The sequence below is a fragment of the Apiospora kogelbergensis genome (genome assembly GCF_038363985.1).
Source record: "Apiospora kogelbergensis strain CBS 113332 chromosome Unknown utg000006l_segment0_segment0, whole genome shotgun sequence".
NCBI classification, from domain to species: Eukaryota; Fungi; Ascomycota; class Sordariomycetes; order Amphisphaeriales; family Apiosporaceae; genus Apiospora; species Apiospora kogelbergensis.
The window spans coordinates 4,027,806-4,040,632 of record NW_027117423.1 but is presented as its reverse complement, the minus strand read 5'-3'; the positions used below and the strand labels follow the sequence as shown (position 1 = coordinate 4,040,632).

The 12,827-nt window shown below is 53.1% G+C and overlaps 3 protein-coding genes across 3 annotated transcripts; 1 reads left to right on the top strand and 2 right to left on the bottom strand.

Annotated features, from left to right (window-relative positions):
- Positions 1-679: 679 nt before the first annotated feature.
- On the bottom strand, positions 680-1,675 carry PG998_010118 (uncharacterized protein; the record flags this gene model as incomplete). The annotated part of the gene is made up of 3 exons (XM_066876934.1): positions 680-1,135; positions 1,168-1,503; positions 1,559-1,675. The coding sequence occupies 3 exons, from the start codon at positions 1,673-1,675 to the stop codon at positions 680-682; spliced, it is 909 nt and encodes a 302-aa protein (XP_066729090.1).
- A 640-nt stretch (positions 1,676-2,315) lies between these two features.
- Positions 2,316-9,993, top strand: PG998_010117 (uncharacterized protein; the record flags this gene model as incomplete). The annotated part of the gene is made up of 4 exons (XM_066876933.1): positions 2,316-2,868; positions 2,906-8,543; positions 8,684-9,092; positions 9,145-9,993. 4 exons carry the CDS (start codon positions 2,316-2,318, stop codon positions 9,991-9,993), a joined length of 7,449 nt encoding a protein of 2,482 aa, XP_066729089.1.
- A 221-nt stretch (positions 9,994-10,214) lies between these two features.
- PG998_010116 (uncharacterized protein) lies at positions 10,215-11,623 on the bottom strand (the record flags this gene model as incomplete). Its single annotated transcript, XM_066876932.1, has 3 exons — positions 10,215-10,377; positions 10,575-11,323; positions 11,381-11,623. 3 exons carry the CDS (start codon positions 11,621-11,623, stop codon positions 10,215-10,217), a joined length of 1,155 nt encoding a protein of 384 aa, XP_066729088.1.
- Positions 11,624-12,827: the final 1,204 nt, after the last annotated feature.

The following is a 12,827-nucleotide window of genomic DNA, read 5'->3' as shown; positions in this document are numbered from 1 at the left end:
CACAGCTGATCAACTAATTATAGCCCAGCCGTGTCGTCGATGTCTCTCGCAGTGATTTCCCCGTATCGAGCTTGCTCTGGGTGTTTTGCCAGTCGTTGTTATCGTCCATTTTCTTCAGCACGCCGCTGTCCGCTGTTGGCGGGTTTGCGTTTGCTTACCGGCAGAAAGAGCTGGGGGCGGCGCAGCAACCAAAAGTTAGCAGCATCGCTGGCCCTCCAGGGCCCTGTGTGGTGCGCAAAATGACCCCGCACCCACTAATATCCAAGTATCGTTGTCCCGCCATACGTTCGTTCATTCACAAGAATTCATGTTGCAATCGGAGAGCCAATAATCATCGTGTCCAGACTATGTACCAGGTACATACATAGAGAAACAAACCAGTAGCCACATCTTATGCCAGATGAGAAATTAGGCCCGATGCATTCTTTTACCAACCACATGTGCTGGCTCTCGTTTTTCGGACTTGGACTTCCCTTACCGTGCACTCCAACTGGTATCACGATTTGAGGCGGGATTCAATACCACCCGAGACGGGCGTGTTGGTGATAATCAATGTATGCATGTCAGCAAATGAAAGCATTTGCTTTACCGAGCATCCTTTGTTTTCTTTATCTTTTCTCAGCCTATTCTAAGCTGCAGGAGGAGCCTTGGTCCAGGCCGTATCGAGCAGGAATCCTTCCTACGATCCAAACCAGGTTCTCAGAAACCGGACTTGCTTACCCATGACCGCCGGGAAGCTGTCGCCATCCAGCACATCCATGTGCCCCCGCCCTTCAACGAGGTGGAATGCTTTCCTCGGTTCCTCCCCCGATGCCCCGCTACCTTTGAGATCCGGGATCGCGTCATAGATCAGCTCCTTCTGTTTGTGTGCCGGTGAGATGCAGTCATCTTCGGGCGTTACCACCAAAACGGGCGTTCCTTCCAGCCACTTCAACGCGCCGAAGGGACCTCCCCAGTTCATGATGTGCCAGTACGTCTGGATTGTCGTGGTTACTTCGAAGTCGGGAATCTTGGCCTTGCTGTCCCTTAGGAGCTCCAGCTCGGCCGTGCCAATGCCGGATCCAAATCCCGCCGGGTTTTGGCCGCTGCTGTTGACCATGGGGATGGCGAAGGGCGCATTGCCCCCTTGGTCTGACTCTCACGGTCCTGCATGCACTTGGCCATAACTCCTTTCCACTTTTTGTCGTCCAGCTCCCAGACCGTCAGCGGACACACTGCCACGACGCTGCACGCCCGCTTGTCCAGGGCGGCGGCGCAGAGTGCCATGGCCCCGGAGAAAGAGAACCCCCAGAAGGCAATCTTGTCGGGGCTTATGGACGGCAAGTGCATGAGGAAGGTCAGCGCGTCTGAGTAGTCTGAGATCTGAAGGGCCGGCACGATATTATTTCTCGGCAGGCCCTCGCTTGCTCCAACTGTCCGAGGATCATAGACCAGAGCAGAGATTCCAGCTTCCTGGAGGTACTGTGCCACCTTTGGGAGAAACATGCCTTTCGTCGTATTGAACTGTCAGGTTTTCAGCGGTCGATCCATCGCTGCGCCACAGGAACGGAGAGCTTACCCCAGGAGTCATGATCACAGCCGGGCCCCGAGCTTCATTGCTAAGATAGAGGGTGCCGCGTAAAGTAAGACCGTCTAGTGTCTTGAACTCGACCTCGGTCGTATTCGTCTGAGTCATCTTGCCAGCGTACTCTACAATTCTAGGATGAAAGCTTCCGGTCTCATGCCTTCTTGCGTTTCCCGTTGATGATGTTCAGCTCGGTCTAATTTATTAGAGACGAAAAGAACGCCTACTGCATCTCCTGAAGTCCTAAAATCGAGTCCTAGCCAATATTACAGGCGGATTATCTCAGAGTATTCTGCATGTCAGACAACCAGCATGTTCTCCAAGCCGTTGGGCCAGCGGGAACTAGTACATAGTACTTGTGAAGGAGATTGGGGTCCATTTTACCCTGGTCGCTGCCAAGAGCCCATCTGGGTCTGGACTTATAAGACATGTACCAGATACATAAACGCCATATGCTGGTCCATTACCGGTAGGGCTGTGTGCGACAGCCTGTGTGCCCCCAACGATCCCATTGAACAGTTAAAACTTGTCATACATCGGACAGCCCTTTCGTGGATAGCTTATTCACTGATTCGCTATTCGTTACAAGACATATGACTCCGCTGACGTGAGTATCGCCGTGACCTCAGAGTGGTAGACTTTGCTTTGTGAAACGCGAGACTAAATCATAATTGTGCTGGTAGAATATCGAATTTTCAAGCTGGCTAAGGGCACCCACTGTCGTGAGAGGCATTGAAGCTATATTGCAAGCATGGCGTCAAGATCTTCTCCCAATGGAAGCGCTTCAAGGCCAAACGGGGAGCGACATCTCGGCAGCTGGCTCTCAAATGGCGCCCAGAACCATCCCCAGGTAGATCATGAGGCGGCCCCTGGCGCTGCCCCAACTGCCTCTACCGCAGGAAACCCATCAGCGCCTGGCTATGTACAGACGCCGATTGCAGTGATTGGAATGTCCTGCCGCCTACCTGGCCGTATCATGACGCCCAAGAACTTCTGGGACTTCATGATGGCCTCACGGGTGGCATCTACCACACCACCTGAGTCCCGCTTCAGTCTCCCTGGGCATTACGACGGGTCTCAGAAGCCTTACACCATGAAAACCCCAGGTGCCATGTTTATGGACGTGGACCCGAGCGACTTTGACGCCGGGTTTTTCGGGATTAATCACATGGATGCCAGCTCGATGGATCCTCAGCAAAGGCAGTTACTGGAAGTTGCTTATGAGTGTCTTGAGAACGCGGGGATTCCTCTTGAGACGCTACATGGTGCGAGAGTAGGCTGCCTTGTCGGCGCCAACACAGTTGGTATGTTGCATGTCCACCACTTGAGCATCCATCCTAGATGGAATACTGCAAAATCTAGAGATGTTCAGAATTCTGACGCCGTTCGCAGATTATTACGACATGACATGCAGAGATCCCGAAGACAGAACGGAATCGCCGACTATGGGATCCAATAGAGCGCTCTTAAGCAACAGAATCAGCCACTTCCTTGATGTACATGGACCTAGGTATGGTTTGATTTACATTTACCATTCTCCATGTCTTGCAGTCAGGCTAATAGGCGGATCCAGTATATCGCTCGACACAGCTTGCTCGTCTACCTTGATTGCGTTGGACATGGCCTGTCTCTATTTGACCACAAACCAATGCGATATGATGATTGTCGGCGGCGCGAATATGTATCTTTCGCCTGAGCGCAATGAAGATATGGGCGCTATGCGTCCTACAGCCTCGTCTTCGGGGAGTTGTCATACCTTCGATAGCAAGGCGGATGGGTATGTGGCCGCGGAGGCAATCAACTGCGTTCTGCTGAAGCGGGTCGACGACGCCGTGCGGGACAAAGACCCAATCAGGGCTGTGGTAAGAGGGACCTCGACAAACAGCGCTGGGCGAACGCCTGGTATTGCCATGCCGAGTGCAACTGCACAGGCGGCTGCCATTCGAAGTGCCTACCAAAATGCAGGCATTACTGATTTCTCCGATACGGGCTTTTTGGAATGCCATGGCACGGGAACACTAGTGGGAGATCCCATCGAGGTTTCAGGGGCAGCATCGGTCTTCGCGCCTAGCCGGAACCATCAAGAGCCCATGGTTATAGGGAGTGTCAAGTCGAACATCGGCCATTCCGAAGGTGCTGCTGGACTTTCGGGGCTCATAAAGACCGTTCTGGCCCTCGAAAGGGGCATTCTACCGGGCACTGCTACCTTCCTCAGCCCGAATCCAAAGATCGATTTTCAAGGGTCTAAAGTTCAGGCAAGCAGAACAGCCGTATCCTGGCCCAGCAAGAGCAAGAAGAGGGCGAGCATCAACTCTTTTGGATTTGGAGGAGCCAACGCTCATGCCGTTGTCGAAGACCCCCAGTATACGCTACCTGCCCGCCGCCAAACGCACACCACATCTTATGTCAACGTTGAGGATATCGGCGACGACTTCTTTGATTCAGACGACACCCCATTTCACTATTCGTATATGCAGACCAGCAACAAGCCACAAATCGTTGTCATTTCTGCAAACGATGAGGACTCCTTGGAGGCAAACATTGCGGCGTTGTCGTCTCATCTCTTGAACGTGGCTGTGAGGGTGACACTCAATGATCTGGCATACACGCTCTCTGAGCGCCGCAGCCATTTGTATCATCGGGCATACAGCATCCAGGGACCCTCTTCTAAATTTCACGTCAAGATTTCACCAGACGCTTTCACAAGCTGCACCCGGACAAGCAGTAAGTCGGCTGTGGTTGGGTTTGTTTTCACCGGCCAGGGGGCTCAGTGGCCTCAGATGGGGAAGGCTCTACTGGAGGCATTTCCCATCGCCAGGAAAACGGCTGAGAAGCTCGATGCAGCGCTGCAGACATTGAAACAGCCCCCTGCTTGGTCTTTGATAACGGAGCTCACGACACCGCGCTCGGTCGCCGCGTTTCGAGAGCCCGAATTCTCCCAACCACTAGTGACGGCTCTACAACTGGCATACCTCTCCGTGCTGTCTACCTGGGGGATCAGGGCGAAAGCAGTAGTTGGCCACTCATCGGGCGAGATTGCCGCCGCTGCCTACTGCGGGTATATCACTCCGTCAGAGGCGATCAAGATCGCTTACCTACGCGGGCGAGCTGTCCGGGATACACCATCGTCTACTCCGCTGGGCATGTTGGCCGTTGGGTGCGGCGCGGATGACGTGCAACACTATCTCCAAGACGTCGAGACCGTAGTACAGGTTGCCTGTTTCAACAGCCCGAAGAGTGTCACGCTCTCTGGTCCAATAGCAGCGCTCGAACAAGTCAAGGGGAAGCTTGATGCAGGTGATGTATTCGCGCGCATGTTGTTGGTCAACGCGGCCTATCACTCACAGCACATGCGAGCAGTCGGCGAAAGGTACATGGAGCTATTGCATGAATCTGTGCAAGAGCCTGATCCTCATGATCAAGCCAAAGCGGATGAAACGATTATGTTCTCCTCTGTTACCGCCAAGACGATGACTGGACCAGTGGGCCCCGAGTATTGGTGTCGCAATATGGTGTCGCCTGTTTGTTTCCAACAGGCAGTGGCATCTATGTTGCATCCTAAAGAGGGCAGAGAGGAGGCAATCGACTTTATCGTCGAGATTGGGCCTTCAAACGCTTTATCGGGCCCAATTGCGCAGATATGCCAAGACCTAGCTTCGACTTTGATCGCGCCCCCATTGTATTCGTCAGTGGCAAAGCGCGAGCCCGAGTCCCTGCAAAGTCTCTACGAGACCGCTGCTCGACTATTCGGAGCCGGGTATAATGTTCGCCTTGACAAAGTTAACGGGTACAGCCAAGAGCCTTCCGAGGAACCGCTTCTCATCATTGACTTGCCGAATTACTCATGGAACCATTCGCAGAAATACTGGCACGAGTCGCTCGCATCCAAAGACTGGCGGTACCGCCCCTTCATCCGGCATGACCTATTAGGGTCCAAGATCTTGGGCACTCCCTGGCATACCCCAATTTTCCGCAATAGACTGCGTCTCAACGACAACCCCTGGTTGCGCGATCACAAGCTAGGGGACCAAATCGTGTTTCCGGGTGCAGCGTATGTTTCTATGGCGATGGAAGCAATCTACCAGCACAAGTACGTGACCGCATGGAGCCGCGGGGCCGAAGTGCCTCCCAGGTTTCACTACCACTTAGAAGATATCAAGTTCTCCAGAGCTTTGGTACTGGACGACACGGACGATTATTCAATGATATCGTTGTCTCTATCTACCATACCAGGATCTGTCGGGTCTTGGTGTTCATTCCGAGTTTCTTCGCTCAAGTCACCGGTAGGATTGAAAGCGGATGAGATCTGGAATACACACGCTACCGGTCGCATACGAATAGAGACGCCGTCGAATGAGCCCACGGGGTCGCCAAACATGATTGTTCCCGTAAGAAACCCCGTTCCCGCAAGAATATGGTATAAGTCCATGCGCGAGTCAGGGTTCAACTTTGGGCCCAGCTTTCAGAAGCACATAGCTATGGAGTACACGGCTGGCGAGAGGAAAGGCCGAAGCACTGTGGATCTCCGCCCGCCAGAGACCGCCGTTCGGCAGAGCGAGTACGTTCTACACCCCGCGTGTATGGATGGATGCTTCCAGACAGTCACGAGCTCGGTATGGGAGGGCGATCGCAGCGCAGTGAATGCCGCACTGGTCCCCTTCCAGATCGACTCTCTGTCCATACCTCACCGTTCCGTCGATGAGGCGCCGACCGACACGGGCATTTCTAATGCTAGTTCCGAGTATGTCGGGGTAGGACGTCGTGACGTGATGAAGAATTATGCCAGTTCTTGCCAGGTTTACCACCCAGAGACGGGATCTCTTCTTCTCGACATGAGAGGCCTGCGGTACACGGAGCTCGACTCTGCGAAGGAGAGCACGCTTGGACACACGTACGCACAGGTGGTGTGGGATGCCGATATCGACTTACTTTCGGAGGCGACATTTGCCAATGTCATAGAAGACCTTCCTCGGACGAGCTCTAGCGTATCGGTCTCTGCTATACGCCCGGCGGCACAGAGGATACTCAGCCTTGCCGTCCACAAAATGCCGAATCTGAGCGTCTGTGAGATCACGCTAGACCCTACAGACACATCGAGTTTATGGTTGGAGGATCAAGGGCAGACTCGCTCAGTCTTCTCAAAATACCGGTTCTTCGCCAGTGATGCTCATTGCGTCGTCGCCACCCGCGAAGCATACGATACTGTCTGTCACACAACCGCCGACATCGACTTTTCGATGTTGTATTTAGCAAGTTCTGCCGCAGAGCCTACCGACAGATTCAACCTGGTAATCATCAAGACCACATCAGGAACAGCATCTTCAGAGGCGCAGGCCACTATCCTGGCAAACATGGAATCCTGGTCATCTAATGAGGGCTGCTGGTTATTGTTTGTCTCACCGACCGGAGATGACAGCAGTCGTACGGGGTCAGCTATTGCCGAATTAACATCCTTCAATATGGTTGGCTGCTCAGAAGGCCTCTTGTTGGCGCGTTATCGCCCAAGTAACGAAGCGCCCAAGCAAAGCCGTGTTACTAAGTCAATGGAAACGATTCACCTGGTTCGATTCAACGACGAGATCAACATCAGGGATATCGAGCAAGAGGTTCGTGCCTCACTCGCCTGTAACCTCGCTACTGTAGTAGACCCCTTCACTCTGGGCCCCGGGAGCAAAGTCCTTGTGGTGGACGAGATAAAAGGCGACGTCCTAATCAAGATGACTCAACGTCAATGGGATATATTGCAGCATCTTGTCTCCTTGTCTTGTTCCATTCTCTGGGTTACGACAGGGGCGCAAGGGCCGACTTCAATCACCCACCCCTCCAGGTCCCTTGTTAACGGTCTTTTCAGAGTGATCCGCAACGAGGAACCATCACTCAACCTCATAACCCTCGACGTTGAGTACGAGTATACCGCTCATGGATATCCTAGCAAAAATACGATTTCGAGCATTGTCGCGTGTACTTCTCTCCTTCTGCAGCAGGGAGCCAGGTCCAAGTCCGTCGGGCGCGACTCGGAGTACGCGTTTCGCCAAGGCGTTTTGCAGGTGAGCAGAGTCATGCCTGACCTTGCTCTCAACAGAGCCAAGGAAGAGGAGTTCCTCGGGCGCCCAGCGGAAGTACTAGCGGACCTTCACTCAACCTCGTCCATGGTTCGCCTTCACGCAGAGAAAGTCGGCAACATTGACTCCCTACACTACAACACCGTCTCTCTCGGACCCGTACCGCTACAAAGGAACGAGGTGGAAATCAAAGTGTTTGCGAGCGGTGTCAATTTTAAAGAAGTAGCGGTCACTATCGGTATCGTTCCCGAAAACGAGTTCCTTCTCGGGGGTGAGGGCGCGGGCATCATTACCCGCGTTTCCCCCGACGTTACTAAATTTGCCCCGGGACAGAGAGTCGCTTTCTTCGAGAAAGGCTCTTTTTCAAACTTAGTCATCACCAAGACCGAGGCTGTGGTTTGCATCGCGGATGAGATGACCTTCGTAGAGGCGGCCACTATCCCATGCGTGTTCATGACGAGCTACTACGCTTTGGTCCATCTGGCCAGAGTCCAAAAGGGGCACACCGTGTTGGTCCACTCAGCCGCGGGCGGCGTGGGCAACGCCGCCATCCAGCTCTGCCGACACCTGGGCGCCACTGTCTACGTCACGGTCGGGACGCCGGAAAAGCGCCAATTCTTGCGCGAGACGTTCAACATTCCTGACGACCGCATCTTCTCCAGCCGGACGCCCGAGTTCGGGGCCCAGATTCTCAAGCATACAGCCGGAAGAGGCGTGGACGTGGTGTTGAACTCCTTGACCGGCCGCCTGCTCGAAGAGTCTTGGAGCATTGTTGCCGATGGCGGAACCATGATCGAAATAGGAAAGAAGGATATCTTAGATCGCAACTCGGTGAGCATGGAGCCTTTCAACCGCAACGCGTCTTTCAGGGCGTTGGACTTGAGTCACAAAGAGATCAGCGATGATATGATTGCTAGGTAAGCGATTATCTTTGAGGACGGTATTTGTGTTTTAGAAGATACTAACAACCATTTCGTCAGGCTTCTGATGGCCATCTTCGACCTTTTAAGGCAGGTTCGTTGAGACCAGTCTTTCCCGTCCGAATATTCCCTTTCAGCGACATAGCATCTGCATTCCGTCTAATGCGAACCGGGCGCCATATGGGCAAGTTGGTTATCTCCAATGAAGGCTCCTCAGATACGAAGTCTGCTCCCATCCGAGTGCGGCCCGCACCGCGTTCAGTTCGAATTTGCCCTGACAAGTGCTACCTGATTGTCGGAGGACTGCGAGGTCTCTGCTCTAGTCTGGCGATCTACTTGGCAAAAATGGGGGCCAGGTACATCGCGGTTATGAGTAGGAGCGGAGATAGCAACGTGCCTCAAAAGATCATAAACGATATTCGGGCATTGGGGTGCGATTTACAGGTGTGCAAAGGCGATGTCTGCAAGAAAGAGGATGTCAGCCGGGTCTTGAGTAACACAAAAGTGACGGTCGGGGGTATCATTCAAGGAGCCATGCTTCTACGTGTAAGTTTCACAAAACTCACATCCTGGAAATGCTGTATTGACTGGGAAATAGGACCGTACGTTTGCTGCAATGACCATCGACGAATACCACGATGCTCTGAGCTGCAAAGTCCAAGGAACATGGAATTTGCACGATGTGTCTAGTGGACTGGGCTTGTCACTGGATTTCTTCACTTTGCTTTCGTCCATCTCCGGTCTTTGTGGCTCAAAGGGCCAGGCGAACTATGCAGCCGCCAACGCCTTTCTAGATGCTTTCGCGTCTTATCGCAGCAATACCTTTGGACAGCCTACCACCTCTATCGACCTTGGGGTCATCGAGGATGTCGGCTACATGGCAGATCACGAAGACCTTCAACATAGGTACGACAATCAGGTCTGGCAACCCATAAGCGAAAGGCTCCTGCGAAAAATCTTTGGGTTCAGCATCATGCAGCAGGATGCGCATCAAGCCCCGAGCCCCTCCAGCGCCTATCAGATGATCACCGGGATTCAGGTTCCACAACCTACCTCATCGCCCCTCCTTTCGGACGCCCGCTTCTCGTTCCTGTTCCCCGGCGCCGGGTCTGACGAGAAAGATAGGACTGGACGACATCAGTATGAAGGAACCGACCACAGCATCCGGGCCATCCTGGTCATGATCAAATCGAAGGCGGAGAAACGGGCCATCCTCGACGCGACGGCGGACGTCCTGAGCAAGTACCTTACCAAGAGCTTGCGGTTGGGGCAGGAGCTGAACGCCAGCCGGCCTCTGAGCACGTACGGCATCGACTCGCTTGCGGCGGTGGAATTCAGGAACTTCGTGAAAAGCGAGCTTGGCGTTGAGTTGACAACGCTTGAAGTGATCAACGCATCGAGCTTGATGGCTATATGCGAGACGATACTTTCCAAGATTTCCTCGTAGCTAATTTGTGAAGTTCGGTCACGGCATTACAAATCATATCTTGGGTTAGATGCAATTACAAATCTATCACTCTAGTTAGAGTCATGTTGGATCTTTTGGTTTCGGGGTAATGACGCTCTAGCTGCTCGACAGGGAGCTCCGAGTTACTTAAATACGCAAGAAAATAACAGCTTGCCACAATTGCCTGCCCTGGCGGCTCATCAAAGGACGATAATCTGCCGTCATCCTCGCCAGGTAAATTCGATGACAGACATGGCAGAGCCAGGGGGTCGGCGGATTGAGACCATCTCAAATTTCTCGTCGACAGCGGCAAAGAGAGCACGGAAGTCGTCGCTCGTACGTTCTTTACCGTTAGCATGGTGCTTCATTGCAATATCCATTATCCTAGAATCGGAGGTTTAGTACATCGGAACTGTTCTAATCAGGGGAATCAATCCCCTGATCGTTCGCGGAATGCCTTACCTATGATCTATATCTCGGGAATGGGTATGAGCTCCAGGTGGGGGGCACACGTCTCAATCAGAATGATGCGTGCACCTGGCTTCAGTGCCGGGATTTGGCTCTTCAGTATTTCAACGCACCTGGAGTCGGACCAGTCGTGCAAGACTTGCCGAAACAGGTACACGTCAGCATCTTTCGCAGGCTGCTCCGTGAAGAAATCATGCGCCATGAACCTAAACCGGTTGCCTTTTTGTAAGTCTTCCGGCACCTTGGCGTCCTTGACGGTCTTGGGTAGATCCTGCACAATGGCGTGCTCGACTCGCGGGTACCGACGAACGAGGGCCTCGGCAAGGGTCCCGTGCGAGCCCCCGACGTCTACGATAACCTGGGGACATTCGTCGACCCGGTCCCAGGCGGCCAGTGCTTCTACGCAGTACGACACGTTCCGCTCGGGGCCCAAACTCTGCATGCTCATAGCTTGAGCAAAGTCAGCCGCACGCTCCGGTTCCTCTTGGAGCACCGCGAAGAAGTCGCGGCCGCCATTCGCCAGCGCGAAGCCCGTCTCGCGGGGATCTTCGGATCCGGGATACTGGGCCAACGCATCAGCCAGCTTCAAAGCGCTCGGAGTCGAGTTGCGCAGGGTGCTCTTGACCCAAGCCGCGGCTCCAGGGGTGGCTAGGGCGAGGGATGCTGCGTTGTGTCGGACCTTGTCGGTCTCCGACTCGTCGAAGAAACGCAGTGCCACGGCGCCACGAACAAGGCGTCGCGTGTCGCTTTCTAGTAACCCGCAACGCTTCCCGAGCTCGGCATAAGACACACACTCGTCGGCTCCCAGGTTCTGGGGAATATCGAACTTGGATAGGACGCCAAAGACGGCTGCGTTGTTTGGCTGATGCACGTCAGTTATCGTGAATGAAATGAGTGGGATCCGCTAAGTCACGCTTACCACGATGGAGCTCATGTGCATGACATGGTACAGTGGCCCGTGCAAGAGCGCTTGCAATTCCCCGAGCGCTTCAAGGAGGTCATATTTGGTGTCTTCGATGGAAACAGGAATTTGGGAGGAGAGAGGTGCCCCTGTGTCGAAAGAGAGGGGAGGAAGTTGGTTGTCCTTAAGTGTTTGGTCGACGATGGAAACCTTCTGTTGGATTATGGAGGATAATTCCAGGAGCGACCTTGATTTAGACATTGTAAGTAAGTTGGATTGATGAGATTGTACATATGATTAACTTGGTATTTGCGCCTCTTGTGTCTTATGTAGAGATCCCACTTTGGAGCTATGAGTAGAGGATGGGTGGGTTGGATTGGAATGCTATGATGGGCATTAACATATTGGTAAGAAAAGCAAGTGGTTAATGCAGAGGAGAGACCTCGGATTGTGACCGATCATATACTCGCAGAAATGAAAGTATTGCCAGAAGCCACGTCATTTGTCTCAACTTCATGGCTCCAAAATCTGCTGTGATATGCAGTCCAGGACGCAAAGCGGAAGACCCCGACTCCGATCACTAAGGCACCCTTTAGTCTTCAGGAACGAGTGCCCACCGTAGCCAGAACCGGACCCGAAGGGGACTTGACCGTTTCTTGAAACCCACCAAACACGTCTTCCAAACCTTGGCCAGAGGGCTGCTGTAAAGGCTGGGCGATATGGTGCAGGAGCCCTATACCATGCTATGAGCTGCTATTGTATGTAAGTAGCCGCAACTTATTGCCCATCATGTGCGGAAGCTTCGTTTATGTAGCTTATGGTCATCTATCTCATTGGATCATGTTACACTTGGCATGCGGCACAACCAGCCCCGACTTTGCCCCGACTTGTGAAGCAAAATGAAACTAAAAATACTCTTACTTCGGTCCCGGGTGCCCCGTACGGTTAGCAGACGGGTAAGCGGATAAGTGCCGAGGTGAGGATCAACTAGATGCTGACTGCATGCTATCGTGGCACACTTGGTAATCTTTCCCGATTCAGCCACTGATCGAGCTAATATCAAATACCCCGGTATCCGACATTTCCGAGAAGCACGTCCAATCAACAACTGAATTATTAAATAATCCCCTATATCGGCCCGGAAAAGGAGTACTATCATGAGGCATTATCCTGTTTGGTCATATCCTAACCAAGTGGCTTCAGTTACCCTATATAGTGATATCGTTCAACGTGCGCAGCTAATTGCATTGCTAGCGGTAGTGTAACACCTTGTTCTAATGGTAGGCGGGTTATGTGGGATTCATCGTCGTTAGCCCCAACCCCGTGATGATAGGCAGCGTCAGCCACCCACCTCTCTTACTAGACACGGGGCCGGGGACTCGGACCTAAAACAGCTCGCTTTTCCGACCATATTCGCATCCGTCTCGCTTCAACCACACCGCTGTGCACGCTGTTTGCGAGGGGC